The 20,892-nt window shown below is 59.2% G+C and overlaps 1 protein-coding gene across 1 annotated transcript in view; it reads left to right on the top strand.

Annotated features, from left to right (window-relative positions):
* Positions 1–4,216: 4,216 nt before the first annotated feature.
* Positions 4,217–20,892, top strand: part of GPR179 (G protein-coupled receptor 179) — a 39,893-nt gene continuing 23,217 nt past the window's right edge. The window contains exons 1-2 of the mRNA XM_075911231.2: positions 4,217–5,603; positions 13,580–13,688. Of these exons, the coding sequence (XP_075767346.2) occupies positions 4,750–5,603; positions 13,580–13,688 (963 nt within the window). The 5' untranslated portion in view covers positions 4,217–4,749. The remainder of the gene's footprint in view (positions 5,604–13,579; positions 13,689–20,892) is intronic.

Genomic DNA, 20,892 nt, shown 5'->3' with positions numbered 1-20,892 from the left:
TCCTCGCAAGCCAGACTCTCCTTTGTAGTACCTAGTCATGACACTGTTACCATGATCCGATAACAGGAGCTATTGCTTTAGCTCAGCCACCAGAAACTGGTGCTGAAGGTAGTAGGTTCAAACCTGCTATTGACCCAAGCTGCACTACCTGCCTCCTCCACAAGGTGAAGCTACTTGTGTGCGTGTGGTAGGTAGCAGATTGCATGAAAGCAAAGAGAAAAAGGGCCGGTCCCTTAAGAGTTTCCTGCAAAAGATGCACCAAAGTGCTGCTGCAAAACAAGTATTTGAATGTAATAATGTTGAGCTTCGCAGAAATGGGGCTTAATGGACAAACAAAGCTCTCAGCCCAGTGCGGTGGGGTAATGGAAAGGATAAAGCAATTCACTTTCACATCATTAAGGTGATTTGCGGGAAGTGGATGGAATGCAAGAGCTGCATTTGGAAGGAGTTAAGCTGAACGGGGTGGGAGGAGGCATGCAGCTTCCCAGATCCTTTTAAAAGATGCTAGAAGCGAGCCCCAGCAGTGCCATTGATTGCCAGCTGGCTTACGGTTGGCACTCGAAAGGGCCTGGCTCAGCGCAGTTGCGGTATGGGGAGAAGGATTAAGGGGGGCTCCCTGAGAATGCCGCGAAGGAGGGTGTGAAACAGAAGCAAAGAGGGAGAGCTTTTCCAAAACCCCCCAGATGGCCCTGGATTTTTCAGGGTTGGGTCAGCTCCCCCTAGACAGATCCTCTGCCCTGTTTGCCAGGTTGAATCAGCGGAGGCCACATTGGTCAGAAACATGACACTCCTCAGCTGGAGGGTGGTGTCCAGTTCTGGGTACCACATTTCAGGAAAGATGTGGAGAATTTGGAGAGGGTCCAGAGACAAGCAACAAAAATGATTAAAGGCCTAGAAAACATGAGCTGGGAGGGAAGATTGAAAGAATTGGGCTTGTTTAGTTTAGAAAAAGGAATGAGAGGGGGCATGATAGCAGCTTTCAAGTACTGGAGGGTACGTCTAGAGAGCAACGTTATTTCGAAATAACTGAGTGCGCGTCTACACAGCAGGCTGATGTTTCGAAATAATGTTGAAATACTGTCAAGCTGGAGGACTGCTTACTACGACGCCTGTAACCCTCATTGTACGAGGAATGAGGGAAGTCAGAGGAAGAGTGCTCTGATTCGAAGTAAGTGCTGTGTAGCTGCTCCCAATTTCGAAATAAGCTATGCAATTGACGGAGCTTCATTTGCGTCGCTTATTTCGTGTTGAGCCCTGCTGTATAGACACTTCCTAAAAGGATATTATAGAAAGGTGAGAGAGAAAAATTATTCTCCTTGGCCTCTGAGGACAGGACAAGAAGCAATGGGCTTAAATTGCAGCAAGGGAGGTTTAGGTTGGACATTAGGAAAAACTTCCTACCTGTCAGGGAGGTGAAACACTGGGGAGGTTGTGAAATCTCCATCTCTGGAGATATTGAAGAGCAGGTTAGACAGACACCTGTCAGGGATAACCTCCTAGATGGTGCTTGGTCCTGCCGTGAGGGCGGGGGACTGGACTCGATCTCTTGAGGTCCCTTCCAGTTCGAGTGTTCCCATTTCACAGGCAGCGAAACTGAAGCACAGGGTGGGAGGATGAAGACTTGCCCAAGGTCACCCAGCTGGGCTCATTGGTTTTACACACCTGGGCTTTAACCACTAGGCCATGCTTCCCACACATGGAACTGCTGCCCTGTGAGCGTGCACAGTGTCACCGTGCCACAGGGAGACGTACAGATTCATCAAGCGGCCTGGGGCACATCTGTTTCCCACCTCCGTGGAAAAGGAATCCCAACGGAGCCGCCTCCTCGGCAAGCACACGATGCACGTGGAATTTCTGCAAATAGGCAGCCTCGTGGGGTGCCGCCCGAGACAGCCTGCCATGCCCCTGTGAGCAGGAGGTGGGCGCTGGGCACTGACCAGGGAGATGCAGCAGCATCTTTATATGGAGGAGGCACGTGGGTAGCTACTTGCTCCCTCTGAGGGTCTCTCTCTTGCTAGGAGGCAGCATCGCCCCGTGTCCAGTGTGCTCCCCTCGCTTCGGGGGACCCCTCTGTGCCCCTGCACCAGCAGGATCAAGCCTGCACCATGATCTCACCATCCCCCATGCTCTGTCAGACAGGGGCTCACGCAGGGGCTGGGCAACTGTGCTCTCAGCTTTGAGGGCTGCAGAAGGGGGTAAAAAGGAAAGCTTTGACGCTAAGGAGTTGCGTTTGCTTCCTGGCTCCCCCCACCCCCACCCGCATGGCTGTAGAGAAGTGGCTTGGGGCTCCTCCCATTACAGGACAAGTTCTTCAATACCCAACCCTGGCTGGGGGGGCTTAGTCGCGCTGGACAGTTTTCCCATCTGTAAAATGGGCACAGTCATTCTACACTGCTCCTGCCCCTTGTCCGTTTAGACAGTCAGCTCTTCCAGGCAGGCCCTGCCTCTGACCCTGTGTTGGAGCCAGGCCCAGCCCCACGGGCCTGATCTTGGAGGCGCTTTCTCGGTTGTGCTGCAACAGTGCTTGCCCTGTGAATCCGGTCTAGGAAGGGCCGCTCCAGAGATGGCTTCCAGCGCCAGGCTCTCTCCCCTGCTTCTTCCTAAGTCCCTTGATGCCAGCGCAGTTTCCAGCCTGCCCTCCCGGCACCGCTGCGATTTTGATGCTCCCGGGGAAGGGGGGTTAATTGGCCTCGCTCAAAAGCGGCGCGAGCGTCCTGGCTGCGCATGCCAGCCCATCCCGGCGGCAGAGGCGAAGGGCTGAGAACGGGACGCTCGGGACAGGGTTGAAATGTGGGACTGTGGGGTTGAGAGGAAAGGGGACTCGTGGTGCCACAGCGCCCTCTGGAGACACAAGCCCCCCACGCACCGGGGAGGCAGCAGACTGGCCAGGCAGAGCCCTGAAGGGTGGGTGGCGGGAGGGGCGGGGGGTCTCTTATGAGGGATGTTCAGCCGCATTCACCTGGGTCAGATGCTGGGTATGACGGATCCACTTCCAGCAGGGCAGGGGGCAGCCAAGGCCTTGCCTCGTTTGTCTCCCGCTCGTCTCCCGCTCACTCTTTCTCTTGTTCATCCCCTTTTTCATTCTCTTCCACTCGGTTCCCTGTGCATCTGCCCCCATGTCTCTGTCCCCTGTGCATCTGCTCTCCCCCTCCCCGTCTCCATCCCCTGTGCATCTACTCTCCCCCTCCCCATCTCCGTCCCCTGTGCATCTGCCCCCATGTCTCTGTGCATCTGCCCCCCCATCTCCGTCCCCTGTGCATCTACTCTCCCCCATCTCTGTCCCCTGTGCATCTGCCCCCCATGTCTCTGTCCCCTGTGCATCTGCTCTCCCCCTCCCCGTCTCCGTCCCCTGTGCATCTACTCTCCCCCTCCCCATCTCCGTCCCCTGTGCATCTGCCCCCATGTCTCTGTGCATCTGCCCCCCATCTCCGTCCCCTGTGCATCTGCCCCCCAGTATCTGTGCAACTGCTCCCCCATCTCTGTCCCCTGTGCATCTGCCCCCATGTGCAACTGCTCCCCCATCTCTGTCCCCTGTGCATCTACTCTCCCCCTCCCCATCCCCTGTGCATCTGCTCTCCCCCTCCCCGTCTCCGTCCCCTGTGCATCTGCCCCCCATGTCTCTGTCCCCTGTGCATCTACTCTCCCCCTCCCCATCTCCGTCCCCTGTGCATCTGCCCCCCAATATCTGTGCAACTGCTCCCCCATCTCTGTCCCCTGTGCATCTGCCCCCCCCCTGCCCCCCATCTCTGTCCCCTGTGCATCTGCCCCCCATGTCTCCATCCCCTGTGCATCTGCGCTCCCCCCATCTCTGTCCCTCCCTGTGCATCTGCCCCCCATGTCTCCATCCCCTGTGCATCTGCTCCCCCCATCTCCGTCCCCTGTGCATCTGCTCCCCCCCCCCCCAGCCCCCCTGAGCATCTGCCCCCCACCTCCATCCCCTGTGCATCTGCCCCCCATGTCTCTGCCCCGCTGACACCACCTCTCTTCCCTGCGGGCCCCCTTTCCCTTTGCCTCCCTCTCTCCTCCGCCCCCGACACGCTGCCGGGGTCCGACGCTCCGCACGGGGACACTGGCCGCCGCAGTACACGAGCGGCGCAACCCGGCTGGACCCCCAGCGCTGGGGGCGCCGCGAGGGTGAATCCCCGCCCGCGACCTCCCCCAGGCCCGGCGAGGCCTGGGCGCGCGCAGCTGATGAATGGGACCGCGGGGCGGGGGCGCCGCGCGCCCGGGCTCGGTTGCCATGGCGCCCCATCCAGGCTCCGCTTGCATCAGCGCCAGCCCCAGATCTCTCAATGGAGCGGGAGGGCGCGTGGCCGCCAGCCCCTCCCCCCCTGGGCGCATCGCTCCATTCGGAGCATCAGCGGGCCGCGCGCGCTGGGGCCGGGGGCTGGAGATTCCAAAGCCTCCGCATTAGGGCCGGGCGTGCACGGGCCGGGGGGCCGCGCCGGCAGATGGACACATTTCGGAGCCGGTGACGTCCACACCGTCGCCAGCAAAGTGGGGGGGGGGGGGGGGGGGGAGAAAGTGAGCGCGAGAGGGAGAGTCCTGCGTATTTCTGGCAGCGCAGAGACGCGTGAATCGCCCCGCCATGGGCCCCGCTGCGCCTTGTCCCCCCTCCTCCTAAGGATCCCCCGAGGCAACCCCGTTTGGCCTCGGGGGGGGGGGTCCCGGCTTCTGCTGCTGCTGAAATGAGCCAAGCCAGCGGCAGGACTGCGGGGTGGCTGCGCCGCTGATCCCCTTCGCCCAGCCATGGGGGGCTGGTTGTGGCCTCTGCTCTGGGGTTTCCAGATGGAGCTGGCGTGGGGCACGGGGATCTTCCAGCCACAGAAGTCCCCTCCCCCCAAGGCCAGGACACCCAAGGCGAAGGAATGGGCCTCTCCGTCCTCCTCCACGTCCTCCTGGGGGCCCACCCCAGACCTGGACAAGGTGGACCCGGAGGGCTCGGAGGCCGCGTTGACGTTCTTGTACTCAGGGGACGTGGGGCGGCTCTCCCAAGCCAACTGCAGCCGCCGCTTCGAGGCGCCGGCCCCAGGCGGGGCCGCCGGCCCCCCGCCGAGCCTGCGGGCCACCCTGCGGGGGGCCACCGAGGCCCTGAGCCACGCCACCAACTTCCTCAACATGCTCTTCCAGACCAACGACATCCGGGAGTCGAGCGTCAAGGAGGACACGGAGTGGTACCACGCCCTGGTGCGGAGCCTGGTGGAAGGGGATCCCCAAGTCTACCGGGCCGTGCTGACCTTCCACGCCCACCCAGCCTCTGCCAAGCCCCAGCTGGTGCTCCAGGCCTCCAAGGAGAACAACGAGATCTTGCTGCAGGAGCTGTCGGCCGAAGGCCCACGCAACGGGAGTGGGGAGGGCCAGGGGTTCCCCGGCCCGCTGGCCCCGCCGGGCCTCTCCCTGCGCAAGCGAGTCCTTGTCAACGACCTCAAGAGCCTGCACACGCCCAAGTGGCACCGGGGCGACAGCTACGTGATGGACGCCAGCCACGTCCGGTGGTCGCCGCCCTTCCTGGAGTGCCAGGACAGCAAGTTCCTGCCCAGCTGGATGGTGGCCCTCTCCTCCGCCTTCTATGGGCTGAAGCCGGACCTGAGCCCTGAGTTCAAGTGAGCAGGGGCGGGGCCTGGGAGAGGCAAGGGGCGGGGCTGTGGTGGGAGTTGTGGGGGATGGGGGGCGTGCCGGGGAAGCAGCGTGAAGAGCTCTCTGCCCCCCTGTTCCAGTGCGGGGGCGGGTGGATTCTCTTGTCTCACTTCCCGGATTCCCCCCACCCACCCCCTACGGCACAGCTGGGGGAATCCCCATCTCCTAGGCCTCCTGGGGTGTTGCAATGGGGGTACTCCCAACAAACAAGCTCCCTTGGATGCCAGGCTGGGGAACCCCCTCAACCAGCTCCGCCTCCGGGTGCAGAACTGGGGATCCAACCCCCAAAATACCCCACCTTAGGGTGCCAAACTGGGGGATTCCCCACCTAGTGCATCCCTGGGATACAAGGCTGGTGATTCCCTCGCCTAACTTATCCCCACCCTAGGGTGCTGAATTGGGGAATTCCCCCACCTAATATCCCACCCTGGGTGCCAGACTGAGGGATCTCTCACCTCAAAATACCCCACTGTGGGGTGCGGAGCTCGGGATCCCCTGATCTAACATACCCCACTGTGGGGTGCGGAGCTGGGAATCTCCTGATCTAACATACCCCACTGTGGGGTGCGGAGCTGGGAATCCCCTGATCTAACATACCCCACTGTGGGGTGCGGAGCTGGGAATCCCCTGATCTAACATACCCCACTGTGGGGTGCGGAGCTGGGAATCCCCTGATCTAACATACCCCGCCGAGGGGTGCGGAGCTGGGAATCCCCTGATCTAACATACCCCACTGTGGGGTGCAGAGCTAGGGATCCCCTGATCTAACATACCCCACTGTGGGGTGCGGAGCTGGGAATCCCCTGATCTAACACACCCCACTGTGGGGTGCGGAGCTGGGAATCCCCTGATCTAACACACCCCACTGTGGGGTGCAGAGCTAGGGATCCCCTGATCTAACATACCCCACTGTGGGGTGCAGAGCTGGGAATCCCCTGATCTAACATACCCCACTGTGGGGTGCAGAGCTGGGAATCCCCTGATCTAACACACCCCACTGTGGGGTGCAGAGCTGGGAATCCCCTGATCTAACATACCCCACTGTGGGGTGCAGAGCTAGGGATCCCCTGATCTAACATACCCCACTGTGGGGTGCAGAGCTGGGAATCCCCTGATCTAACATACCCCACTGTGGGGTGCAGAGCTAGGGATCCCCTGATCTAACATACCCCACTGTGGGGTGCAGAGCTAGGGATCCCCTGATCTAACATACCCCGCCGTGGGGTGCAGAGCTGGGGGATTCCCCCACCTAACACACCCTTGGGATCTGCACTGACAGGGTTCCCCCATCTCCCCCACTCAGAGGCGTGGAGCTGCAGGAATTTCCCCACCCCGCCTACGCCATGGCACAGCGCTGCCAAGGGGCCCGTCAGCCCTGGGGGTGGTGCTCTGGGGCTCCCCTCTCACCCCTCGGAGTGCAGACCGGCCGGGTGCCTTGCATACGCCCCTCGGGGTCTCCCCCACATCCTTCCTCCCCCTTGCCGGGTTTGCCAGCACCGGGGGCGGGGCTGGGAGACGGGCTGGGCGCTGGCCGACCTGCCCCCAGGTGTTCGGGGGGGAGGGGGAATCGCAGCAGACTGGGAAGCTCTGGCCTGGTCATAGCTCGAGCGGTTACTGCACTGGGGGGAGGGCGGATGAGTCACTGACAGGTGGAGCAGGGGAGCCCTGTCGCCCACCTCCGCCCTCCCCTCCCGGCGCAGCGCTGTCCGATGGCAGGGAACCCCCCGCTCCTGCCAGACTCCAGGCCTCCTGTGCACTCGGGGCTGCTCCCACCATCTGCTCTGGCGGCTCCACGCTTCCCGCCAGCAGCTCCTGTGCTCGGGGCCCGCCCCCGAGCGCCCCTGGGTGTCCCTGCCCGATGCCCCCTGACTCCCCCCACCGGCCTCCTTTGCCCAGAATCCCACAGGGGGCGGCCCGAAGCTAGTTTCAGCCCCCAAACCTGGCCAGGGATGGACGGAAACATGGGGGAGCCCCCTGACTTCCCTGTGAGCGTCCCGGCCTGTGAGCACCCCACGGGGTTAATGCCGCCTTGCCAGGGCTGGCTGGGCTCGCTTACCTGCCCAAATGAGAAAGTCCGCCCAGAAGAACCCGGATCCACTGGATTCTGCCCCAGTGTTTCCATGCTGCAGCCCAGACCTGGAGATCAAAGGGTGATTTGGCCCCATACACTCCTTCTATCTCCATACACCCCATCTGTCTGTCTGTCTGTCCTTATACACCGCCTCTGTCTGTCTATCCCTATGCACCGTCTGTCTATCTATCACCATACACCCCATCTATCTGTCTGTCTGTCCTTATACACCGCCTCTGTCTGTCTGTCCCTCTGCACCGTCTGTCTGTCTATCTATCACCATACACCCCATCTATCTGTCTGTCTGTCTGTCCCTATGCATCGCCTCTGTCTGTCTGTCTACCCCTATGCACCGTCTGTCTATCTATCACCATACACCCCATCTGTCTGTTGTCTATCTATCCCCATACACCCCATCCATCCACACCATACGCACCCCAATATCTAATCTATCTCATCAGGCTCCAGTGTTTAGGTTACAAATTTTGCCAGGAAATACTCCCCCTCCCCACTCCGACACCCCTTCGGAAAAGCAAACCAAGTGCTATTCTCCCTGGAAGTGAGCAGAAACGAAGGGAGCCATTTCTACGGAGTTTTGTTTTCCTAAGACCATCCGCGGGGTTGGTTGGGGGAGGACTGGGGTGGGGGGGGGGGTTTCATTTTGTTTTCATGTAATATTTTTTTACTGGAAGGTAAATGGGGGCCTTGCTGCCACAGGGGGTCCAGCGCCTGCCCGGCGCCTTGCCGGATCAGTCGAACCCTGGCAGGGTTCCCTTCGGAAACTCGGCTACAGTGAAGTGGGGTTACCATTAAAAGGGGGGTCAGGCGTCCTGCGTGCCACACTAGCTGTGACAGGCCAGACAGATTATGGCGCTGATGGGGGATTCACCTGCACTTTGCCCTAACCCAGGCTGTGTCTCTACCCCCCACCACTGACCTCCCCCTCTATGCGCCTGGCTGCCCCCCAAGGCAGGAGATCTGAATCGAGAGGGGGCTGGGGCTGCCGGAGTCACTCCGGGGAACAGCTGTGCCAAGACGCGCCTACAGCTGAGCAGTCAGTAAGCCCTAAAGCTCTTCTCCCGGCTCGCAGGGAGGCAGCACGCTCGGGGAGCCCACCAAGCCAGCTGGCTCCTGGCCCGGGGACCCGGCCTGCCGCTGCCCACGTCGCCTGCCTCTCTGGGTTTGTTTGCAAGACAAGCAGCTCCACTCGGCCAGTGACAAGGGGAGGCCACGGGCCACAGGGAAGGTGGCTGCTTTCATCCCGGGCATGGAAAACGGGTCAAACACGGACGAGTAACAGGTGGCTTCTCAGTAGATCTAATTGGTGCGGCAACGTCGGGCCGTCAAGATCCATCTGGTTTTCGGTCGATCCAACCCCTGCACCCCGCCGCGCTCTTTCTCTCCCTGTAAGCCTCAGAGGGGTGGCCGCCTTCGTCTGTACCTGCGAAATCAGCCCCGAGTCCGGTTGCACCGTAGGGCATGTGCACTAGGAAATTATTTCGCAACAGTAACTCCTGAAATAACTCTTTCGAACTAACGCGTCCACGCTGCCAGGGAGCCTCGAAATGGGCCGGAAGCAGAGTGTGGACGTGCTACCTCGAGGTTGAGCCCCAGGAAGGACTCTGGGGAGGAACGTCCCCCGCCCGTTATTCCGACACAAGCGGTGTCCTTCGTGACAAGCTGGAGTTGCTGTTTCGAACTGACGGGCTTGGTCGTGTGGCCGCTCTGCTTGTTATTTCGAAAACTGGGGAGTTCTTTCGAAAGAACTCCCTGGTGTCGACCAGGGCTCAGAGACTAGCAGCTGGATGAGGGCATAAGGGTAAAACCCACTTCATCAGATGCATTGGAGAGGAAGCTACAGAGGCTGGGGTCTATAAGAACCACGGTAGAAAGAAGTGACTTGTGCGAATGTCTGTTTCCTTTGCCTCTCTCTCCTCTCCCACCTCCCAGAATGCACCCGGCCGGACGGCTCCTTGACCCGGGATCCTTAGCCGTGTTAGTTCCATGCTCGCTAGCGGCAGGCTTGGATGATTTTTGATGGTGCCTGGAATGGGTCCAAGTCCCACCCCCCAGACCTCCCCGACCTGGAGACTCTGGAGAGTTTGTGTGCAGAAGGGGGGCAGGGTCTGGAAAGGAGTTTGGGTGGGGGCTGGGGCAGGGGGTTGGGGGGCAGGAAAGGGTGCGGGATCTGGAAGGAGTTTGGGTGCAGGGTGCAAGCTCTGGTCTGGGGCAGGGGGGAGGGGCGCCGAGGGGGCACCAGAGGGTCAGTGCTCTCCTCCCGTTGTACATCGCCTGGGGGCAGCAGGCAGGACTGGGAGACGCTATGAGGGAGGCAGATGGGGCCAGGGGAGAGACCCCACCCTGAACATTAGTGGAGCTGGACCCCCTTGTGCTCTGAATGTTCCCGGAGCGCACGCCCCAGCAGCCGATACAACTCGCCGCCCGTGCCCAGGCCCAAACCTGCCTTTTGGTGACAGAACAGCGAGAGTGTTGACGCGGCCCTGCAGCTTGTCAGGAAGACACCCAGTTTTGGCGACAAAATATTTTCAGCCCTGCGAGAGATTTCTGTCTTTCCCCCCTCCCTTCATTGGCGACACAGAGCCAGGGTAGACTCTGCTGTTTGTTTTGTCGAGAGAACTGGCTTCCACCATTATCCCACCATGCCTGCCCTGGTGGCTGTGCTCAGTGTTTTTGGGATCTCTGCTGCCCTGCGGGCTGCGCCCCTCCCCCTTCAAAGCTCAGGGAAGTTTCTGGCAGCTGAGAGAGCTGCTCCATTTGGGGAACAAACAAAGAACAAATCATTGGGATGCTCCTGTTCTTCCCAGCTAGGAACCCAGCAGCAGGCCAGCAGCTGCTGCAGGGGGAGGACTGGCGAGGCTGCCATGCTGCTTTGATGTTCCTCAGCACAGAGCGCTCCCAGAGCTAGGTGGGAATCCCAAGCAGTGCAGGGACCAGCTCTGCCTTCCCCCCACACCGTCCTGTGGGATGCTCCCCCACAATGCTTTGCTCTGTCTGTCGAGAGGGGAACCAGCCATGTGGCCGTGAAATGTCGACAAGGGGAGGCAGGAAAACCACGCTGATGAGTTTTCACTTTTGGGGACGTTTGCCTGGTGACGGCACTTTCATCACCAACCGCTCCCCGTGGAGACAGACCCTGGGGTTACCTATTGGGGAAAAACCTTTCTAACTCGCAGGCTAGTTGAGCTCTGTGGAGCTGTTGAGTCTCCCTCGTTGCTGGCTTTTTAAGGGCAGGTTGACCAAACACCTGCTGAGAGACTTGGTCCTGCCTCTGCCCGGGGGGTTGGGCCGCATGACCTCTTGCAAACCCTTCCAGCTGGGCATTCCTATGGGAGTAGCAACTCAGTGCCCCACTGGAAACCTGAGTCTCACCGTGCAGGGTGCTGTACAAACCCAGGAGCGACGAGCCCTGCCCCAAAGCGTTCGCTGGACTAGACGAGGAGAGGAAGGGGGGAACCGAGGCCGAGAGAGGGGGAAAGGACTGCCCTGAGGTCACGGAACCCGTTAGCAGCAGAGCCAGGAATATAACCTGGATTCCCGCGGCCGTAGGGAAAGCCGGACGAGATATCTGTGCCATAGGGAACCTGAGTGGCCATTAGGCAGAGCCCAAGGGTTGTTCGTGGGGAGCGTATGGAAGGCAGCCTCCCTTCCCGCTCTGAGCCCCACGGCAGCTGGGGGGACCTTGGCAGCTTCCTAGTTGCTGCAGGGTGTGGCCGACTGTGGGGGTGTACGCACTCCCCGTCACAAGAAAAATACAGGACTATGTAGCACTTTAAAGACTAACAAGATGGTTTATTAGATGATGAGCTTTCGTGGGCCAGACCCACTTCCTCAGATCAAATAGTGGAAGAAAATAGTCACAGCCATATATACCAAAGGATACAATTTAAAAAAAAGAACACATATGAAAAGGACAAATCACATTTCAGAACAGAAGGGGGATGCGGGGGGGGGGGGGGAGAAGGTAAATGTCTGTGAGCTAATGGTATTAGAGGTGATAATTGGGGAAGCTATCTTTGTAATGGGTAAGGTAACTAGAGTCTTTGTTAAGACCCCCGCGCAAAGTGTCGAATTTTAGCATGAATAACAGTTCAGAGGATTCCCTTTCAAGTGCAGTTTTAAAAGGCTTTTGAAGCAGGATGCAGGTAATTAAGTTGTTGAGACAGTGTCCTTTCTGGTTGAAATGGCAAGAAACTTTTTTCTTTGTGATCCTGTCTAATATCTGTTTTGTGGGCATTGTCCGTCACAAGTGTGAGTCTCTTCCAGAGTGGGACGTCTCCACACATCTTCCCTTCTCTCAGGGTGACCCCGAGTCCATAAGCAGCCCAGCACACAGGGCAGTACAGACCACCGGCCGAAAGTCACTCAATAGCCCCTAACTCGGGGTAACTCCGAAAGTCTGGGTGTCTGGCTGGTGAGTCTTGCCCACGTGCTCAGGGTTTAGCTAATCGCCATATTTGGGGTCAGGAAGGAATTTTCCTCCAGGGTAGATTGGCAGAGGCCCTGGAGGTTTTTCGCCTTTCTCTGTAGCATGGGGCACAGATCACAGCTGGAGGATTCTCTGCATCTTGGGGTCTTCAAATTATTTGAAGGCTTCAATATCTGAGATCTAGGTGAGAGGATTATTCTAGGAGGGGGTGGGGGAGATTCTGTGGCCTGCACTGTGCAGGGGGTCAGACTAGATCATGATGGTCCCTTCTGACCTTAAAGTCTATGAGTCTGTAGCGACTAGCTCAAGGCAGTGTGTCCTACCAGCCAGAGTCATAGAATCTCAGAGCTGGAGGAGACCTCAGGAGTCATCAAGTCCAGCCCCTGCCCAAGGCAGGACCAACCCAACTAAATCAACCCAGCCAGGGCTTTGTCAAGCCGAGACTTAAACACCTCTAGGGATGGAGATTCCACCCCCTCCCTAGGGAACCCATCCCAGAGCTCCCCCCCCCCCGCCGCCGCCTAGGGAAATGGTTTTTCCTCGTCTCAAGACAGTCCTTGGCTTAGAGCAGTGTGGCCTAATAGCCAGAGTCTATATACAGCCCTTGGTTCAAGGCTGTGCAGCCTAAGGACCAGAGTCAGTAGGGTTAGGGCAAGCCCCCTGGTAGGGGGTCCGGGGCCCACCCTGCTTCACCAGGTCCCAACCCAAGGCCCTGTGAGCAGCAGAACGGTCTTCCGCTCCCTCAGTGGGGAATCCGGCCGAAACACGCCGAGGATACCCGGGTGGGAGAGGCTGCTCCTGCACCCTCCCTGGGTCGCTTCCTACCGCTTCGGCTGGGTCCACGTCCCCCGTAGTCACTGGGTCTTCCAGCCCCCCGGCAGCAGCTTCTCCCTAGAATGCCGCAGGGGTTACGCCGCGGCTGTCTCCTGGGGCTCCAGTTCCTGCTGTCTGAGTCACTGGCTGCTGGCGCTCCAGCAGAAGGTCCTTGTCCTTCACTGGCCAGCCCAGACTGAGCGGCTCTGCTGCCTTTTATACTGCCCCAGCATCCGGAGCATGCCCAGTCCGGGCGAGGGGGCGGGACTTCCTCCGCCCATCGGGTCTTAAGCCCCCTGCTACTGTGCGGGGTATGCACACCCCGTCACACCGACCCCTGCATGGACAACCAGCCGCTTTCCGCCGGGTCCCAGCCCCCTGGCCGAGCACAGAGCTTCCACAAACAGAACAGCCTCAGTCCTGTGGCTTTCCTGGCCTGCTGCAGCCGGGGGGGTGAGGGGGAATTCAGGGAGGGCCGTGGATGCAGCATGAGCCTGGACCGGTCTCTGTGTGCCCCTTAGCGCCACGGCCCACTCCCACGGGAGGCGAGAGGGGAAGGGGAAGGCTCAACTGCCCGGCCCCTGCCCCCAGCCCGTGCTCTTCTCTTGCAGGGGCGTGGTGAGGATGGACGTCAAGCTGCAGGACGTGGAAATCAATCCGTGCGCCAGCAGCCCGGGGTGGTTCACCGCCACGCACCAGTGTGATCTCAACAGTACGCAGGTAAAGGGGGCCCCGCCGCCTCGTGCGGCCCACTCCCCTGCCGGCCCGGCTCTGCTCAGCAGCTGGTCTGCCCCTCCGCCTCTCAGGCTATGTCTACACTCGCGGCTTCTTGTGCGAGAAGTATGCTAATGAGGCTACGCGTGGAATATCGCCGAGCCTCATTTGCATACCTAATGAGCCGCCATTTTTGCAGAAGAGGCTCTTGCGCCAGGAGGAGTTGTCTCCACTGCCCCTTCTTGCGCGAGAAAAGCCCTCTTGCGCAATGCCATTCTTCCTGAAAATAATCGGCGTAGCGGCACTGCGCAAGAGGGCTTTTCTCGCGCAAGAAGGGGCCACGCAGACAGCTCCTTCTGGCGCAAGAGCCTCTTCCGCAAAATGGCAGCTCATTAGGTATGCAAATGAGGCTTGGCGATATTCCACACTGAGCCTCGTTTGCATATTTCTGGCGCAAGAAGCCGCGAGTGTAGACATAGCCTGAGAGCCCTCCCTTGGGTGCAGCGCTGACTCATGGCGCGTGATCAGCTCCGCCCAGCAGGCCCCTGTTGGGCTTTGGGGGCAGGGTGTTTGCAGCTCCGAGAGACATTGGTTTCCACATCCCAAGCGAACCCTAGTGCCCCGGAAATCCCTCTCTTCGGGCCTGATCCAAAGCTCAGGGAGCCAATGGAGAAAAAACGCCTTCGATTTCAGTGGGCTCCGGCTTAGATCTCGCCTCCCTCCACACCAAACGGACATGACCCCTCTGTGCAACTTCACACCCCTTTCCAGAGTCCTTCTCTGCCCCTGGTTCCCTCCCTCCCCACGCTCTTCCCGCAGGATTGCCTTCCCCACCGGCTCTCAGCCCCACGCCCTGCCCGGCAGCCACGAAGGGTGCGTCTGTACTGCGCCGTTACAAAGCGAGCGTCGACACAGCCATTCCGATATTTCGAAAAAATTTCAAAATAACAGGCAGCTTATTCCGAGTTCTGTAAACCTCATTCTGCGAGGAATAACGCCTCTTCCGAAATAGCTGTTTCGAAACACGGCGTGTGGAGACGCTCCGTTGCTGCTATTTCGGAATAGCCCCTTCCCAGGGCCGTTGTAAGTTCTTCCTCCCCAGTGCCTCCCGGGGTGCTGCAGCGAGATAGCGCGTCTATATGAGGGGAGCCGGCCTCGCACTAATTTTGAGGCTTCCCTGCAGTGTAGACGTGCTATTTCAGAATAAGCTATTTCGGAATAACTATTCCAGAATAGTTTATTCCGAAATCAGCATGTAGTGTGGACGTACCTAGAGGTCCCCGAGCCAGTCTGCATGTCAGCACTTTTGGGAACAGCTACACTGCGCCGCTTGGAGCGACAGGCCCGTGTCGACGCAGCCCCCTCGCTAAAAGTTGGCGCCTGCCAACGTCATTTGTCAGTACTTTCACCGACAAAATATCCCCCCCCGCCCCGAGCGGCTTTCGCTGTGTGGACAGCCGAGCGCTCTCCGGCCAACAAAGCAGCGTTTGCATTTTTTGTATTTATTTGTTCCAAATATTCGTACTCCGCTTCTCTGCTGAAAACGTTCGAGGCGGCTTACAAAGGCTACGTCTACACTGGCCCCTTTTCCGGAAGGGGCATGTAAATTTCACTAGTCGTCGTAGGGAAATCCGCGGGGGATTTAAATATCCCCCGCGGCATTTAAATAAAAATGTCCGCCGCTTTTTTCCGGCTTTTAAAAAAGCCGGAAAAGAGCGTCTAGACTGGCCCCGATCCTCCGGAAAAAGTGCCCTTTTCCGGAGGCTCTTAACCCTACTTCAAAGTAGGAATAAGAGCCTCCGGAAAAGGGCACTTTTTCCGGAGGATCGGGGCCAGTCTAGACGCTCTTTTCCGGCTTTTTTAAAAGCCGGAAAAAAGCGGCGGACATTTTTATTTAAATGCCGCGGGGGATATTTAAATCCCCCGCGGATTTCCCTACGACGACTAGTGAAATTTACATGCCCCTTCTGGAAAAGGGGCCAGTGTAGACGTAGCCAAAGTGATTTAAAAGACAATCAGTATAGATGTATAAAAGTAAAATACAGAACCGCAAAGGCAGGGGACACAGTCTGTTAAAACACCTCAAGACACGCACCGAAACCGCAGTAAAAGCACAGCTAAAAAGGTGGCTTTGGTCTGGCACCAAAATGATACCTGTGCTGGCGCCAGGCGAATGGCTCGGGAAGGGCGTTCCATGGCTCCATGTGGATGCTAGCCTCATCCCCAGAAGCAGTGGAACACGGAGCCGACCTCGTGCGTTTGTTGCGGCCAAACGTCGTCGCTTCCACCGGGGGTGGGGTGGGGGGCAGCACCCGTGAACAACCAAAGATTCATCGACAAAGCGCAAGGGCAGGCGTGGCCTTTTGTGTTGTGTTGCCAGGACACACCGGGTGTGGCCTGGCTCTTTCCAGCTGCGCGGACCCCGGCTCAGATCACAACCTACCGGCCCCCGATCAGTTCAGAAGGCGCAGCTCGGCCGGGAATAGCTATGGGCTGCAAAGCTCCCCAGGGCATACAATGGGCAGTCTGAAAAGCTTCTGGCATCCCCGTTCTCCTCTGTGCACAGTCTCCCCCCACCCCCATCGCCCCCAAGGAATGACCCCTTGCGAACAGCACAATCGGTTTGAGGCACCCCTCTGGCATCCCGGCCCTACTGTCTGAACACGTCACAGTTTCAATATCATCAGCCTCACAACCCACTGGGGCTGACACCCCATTGGACAGAGGGGGAAACTGAGGCACAGAGGGAGCCACGGAGGCAGAGTCTCAACGTTATTAGGTGTCTATTATTATTAGACACTTACATGGTTTCTATGGGAGTTGGGCGCCTGAAGAGCTTTGAGGGCCGAGACCTGCCCTGTTGTACTGGAGGAGAAAAGTGCGTGTACATTTCTGAAGACCCAGGCTAGAGCCCTAACCACTGGGCAACGCTTTCTCTTTGGAGGCGGCGGGGCTGCCGGGAGGAGGCAGGAGGTTTTGAGTGTAATTCTGAACTAGAACTGGAGCGTGGAGCGTGGGTTGTGTGGTCCCGGGGGGGAGGGGAGAGAATTCGGTTTCCTGTCCCGCCGGGCTCACGTCTGACCATGGAAATGTTGTGGAGGGCGAATCAGATGGCGAGTGAGTTTTCTCGCCCCGCCCCCTCCACTAGCCAAACTGACATGACCTTAGCCACCATCTCACTGGTTGCTGGTTCGGAGGGGCCGTTCCTTTCCCCTTCCCTGGATCTGCAGGGGCTTTTCCGCTCTTCCCAGCGGAGGCCGCCTCCCCCTATGGATGGCCAGCGCCTAGCACAGTGTGGGCCTGAGCCTGGCGGGTCCCTAGGCCCCTGCCCTGAGCCCCCAGCCCCATTGTCTGATTCCTGTCCCCCCACACCCTACCCTCTGCCCTGAGACCCTCCTCGCACACCCCAACCCTGACTCCTGCACCACCCCCAGCCTCCTGCCCTAAAACTCCTCCTCACACCCCAAATCTGACTCCTGCACCCCCCCACACACACCCAGCCCTGAATCCTGCATCCTCCCCCCCTCCCCCTGCCCTGAGCTCCCCCGCCAACTCCACCCCACACCCACAGGTACTGTTGTATCATAACCCCCCTCCAGTCTGCTGCTCTGAGCCCTGCGGGGGAGGCAGGAATACAATAGCAGCTCTAAGAAATGTAAGCTACTTTCACCCCGTAGTGTTCCCTGTAAGCTGAGCGCTTAGGCGGCCACCCAGGAGATTCAGGTGCTGCCCAACTCATTGGCAGAGCACACACAGCCAGAAGCGTGTGTTTCTACTGGTGGTGCACATCCACACATGCTTTGGTGCATGCAACAAAATTTATTCTGCGCACAGATGGAACAAAAATTACAGGGAACTTTGCCCCTGGGGTCTGTTTTTTTCAGTGATGTTCAGCTTCAACAGGGCCTGTTGCCACCCAGGGAAAATGTGGGGTGATGAGGTGCAATGAGAATCCAGCCTTTCATGGACAGGCGTAGGCTCGGGCTAGGTTTCATCCGGGGGCAGTAGGCCAAATCCTTAGGAGACAAAAATCATCTTTGCTCCACTGACACCCGCTGGGAATCTGACACGTGTTACTAAGCCTGGAGCCAAGGAAGGAGCCACGAGCACAAAGTCAGACAGTTCTGGTAGGTCCTACCAAAACAGGCTGCCCCAGCCGAGTGCAGTACAAATGCCTAGCGATGATTAGATAGCTAGAGAGATCAGATTATAACCCGCTAAGGTAGGTCACATTCCGGGGCTTAACGGACTTGGCAGCCATCACAATGCGCATTCCTCACTGTAATACCCAACCCCACAGCCCCAGCCCGGCCCCTCGGCTCAGCAGGGAGAGAGGGAGCCAACAGCTTCTCCAAGCAGGCGCCGGATGGCGATCGAGGGGGTCGCTTTAATCATGTGGGGATTAGGAGACTCGGCCCTTGGGGTCAAATGTCCCATCAGATCTCCTGCCGCCCTCCGGGCAATTTGAAATGACAGACGCAGCTAGATTCCCTCCCCCCTTGGATGTCATGCTCGCAAACCGAAAGGCAGCCTACCCAGCACTGCTAATTAACGAATCTTGCCTCGGCTTGCTGCTCTTTTTGCTGCCCTCGCTCCCATGCTGGGTAAATACCAGGGACACACGGCTCGCTCTGTAATTCAAAGGCTTCCTTTGAATTGCGGACGCTGCTTACGGGTGCACGGTGAACGCATTCCGGTCACCGCAGAGAGCCAGACATTGCGGAATTGGCACCCTAGAATCCTAGAATAGAAAGGGACCTCGAGAGGCCATCGAGTCCAGTCCCCGGCCCTCACGGCAGGACCAAGCACCATCTAGATCAGTGGTTCTTAGCCTCACTGCAGCCTGCACCCCTTTGGCTCTCAAAATATGTTCTCGCACCCCTTATTAAAAATCGTTGAAGTAGGTCAGTGCTTTAAACCTAAGCTATATCATCAAAATCTAGCATGTCTCACACCCCCAGAAAGAGCATCTCGCACCCCCAGGGGGTGCGTGCACCCCAGGTTAAGAACCACTGAGATCATCCCTGATATAGACCAGAGCATCCTCTGAAGCTAATATAGACCTAATATAGACTATATATGGTCCATATAGACCTGATGATATTGACCAGACCTGATATACATCCCAGAGCAGGAGTGTGAGGGGGCAGCTGTCCAGGCCTCCAGAGCAAGGGGAGAGTAATGGGCTGGTGGATCCAAAGGTAGCCATTAAGGATGTAAAATCCCATTTAATCGGTTAGCCAGTTACATTTTCACATCCCTAGTAGCAATCCCTCCGTGGCGTGGCGGCTCCCTGTCTCCCACGGCTCCTCTTGCCAGGGATCGCTCCCACTCGCTAGCCAGTTCCTTGGTCTATTTCTGGCTCCCCCATTTTTCCGGGGGGGGGGGATTGTGTCTCCCCACACCTGCCCAAGGACAGCTGCCCCCTTCCTGCATAGCCACCGGTCCTGCACGAGCGATTAGCCTGCAACACTTGTGCTTCCCCTGATGCTCACAGAGGCCCCTATTGAGATCTGGGCCTCCCTCCTGCACAGACACATGGGAGGGATCCTGCCCCAACCCACTGAACAGACCAGGGGGTGGGAGGCAGGGTTCCCTGGGCGCTGGGCACTTGGGCGGCTGCCCAGCTGATTAGCAGAGCACCCGCAGCCCGGGTTTCTCCTGGTGGTGCACATCGACACTTGCCTCGGTGCACAGAACATTTATTCCGCACAAGGACAAAAGACCTTCGAGGGAACATTGGGGGCGGCACAGAGGGGACAGGGGGCGCTAAGCGAGTCAGTGGGAAGAGAGCTCAGGCGTTCTGATTCCCAGGCCAGCGTCCTACCTCGCTTCTCGCGTCCCCGCCGCCTGGCCGAGCCAGAGCCGACCCAGCTGTCCGGGCGCGGGTCCCTGCTTCCTGCGCTCACCTCAGCTCACACCGGAAGCCTGCCTGAGAAGCCAGACACCTGCTGGGGGAAGGGCCTGCCCAGACAGGGTGGCAGCGGGAACCGAGTGGCTACGTTGGGGGCCCCAACGGACCCCGGCACTGGGGAGCAGCGGGTGAAGGGCCCGTCACCTCTACCTCCAGAGCAAGGATCCAATGCTGTGCCTGTGGCCTGATGGTTTATCCCTGGCCTGCACCCCAAAACCCTGCCCCAGCACGGAGCCTGCACCCCCACCTCTTTCTGCACCCCAATACCCTGCCCCAGCCCAGAGCCTGCACCCCAGTGCCCTGCCCCAGCCCAGACCTTGCAGCCCCATCCCTCTTACACCGCAATACCCTGCCGCAGCCCAAAGCCTGCACCCCACCCCCTCCTGAACCCCCAAACCTTGTGCCAGCCCACAGCCTGCACCCCAGACTCCCTCACACCCACATTCCTGCTCAGAGCTCAACCTCCACACCCCCTGCACCCAAACTGCTTCCCAGAGCCTTAGGCAGTGGGGGAGGGAGTCTGGGTGTGAGTGGGGGAAGGTCTCTGAGGGTTCTGGGACCCACCACCATCTCCACAGCCCTGCGCCCTGCATGGTGGGCGTGTAGCGCAGCGATGAGGGAAGGCAGGGCCGGTCACATCTTGGGATTCCTGCCCAGGTCTCCCGTGGCTGCCTCAGCGGCTGGGAGCAGCGTCTGGAGGAGCCCTATGCCCTGCTGTGCTCCACCCCCTTCCCCAAGTCCCACCCCTATGCCCTGCTGTGCTCCACCCCCTTCCCCAAGTCCCGCCCCTATGCCCTGCTGTGCTCCACCCCCTTCCCCAAGTCCCGCCCCTATGCCCTGCTGTGCTCCACCCCCTTCCCCAAGTCCCGCACCTATGCCCTGATCTGCTCCACCCCCTTCCCCAAGTCCCGCCCTTATGCCCTGATCTGCTCCACCCCCTTCCCCAAGTCCTGCCCCTATGCCCTGCTCTGCTCCACCCCTTCCCCAAGTCCTGCCCCTATGCCCTGCTGTGCTCCACCCCCTTCCCCAAGTCCCGCCCCTATGCCCTGCTGTGCTCCACCCCCTTCCCCAAGTCCCGCCCTTATGCCCTGATCTGCTCCACCCCCTTCCCCAAGTCCCACCCCTATGCCCTGCTCTGCTCCACCCCCTTCCCCAAGTCCCGCCCTTATGCCCTGCTCTGCTCCACCCCCTTCTCCAAGTCCCGCCCTTATGCCCTGATCTGCTCCACCCCCTTCCCCAAGTCCCACCCCTATGCCCTGCTCTGCTCCACCCCCTTCCCCAAGTCCCGCCCCTATG

Source organism: Pelodiscus sinensis, chromosome 29 (genome assembly GCF_052426305.1).
Source record: "Pelodiscus sinensis isolate ZL-2025 chromosome 29, ASM5242630v1, whole genome shotgun sequence".
NCBI lineage: Eukaryota > Metazoa > Chordata > Testudines > Trionychidae > Pelodiscus > Pelodiscus sinensis.
The sequence above is the reverse complement of the archived record's forward strand: the minus strand, read 5'-3'. Positions and strand labels throughout refer to the sequence as shown.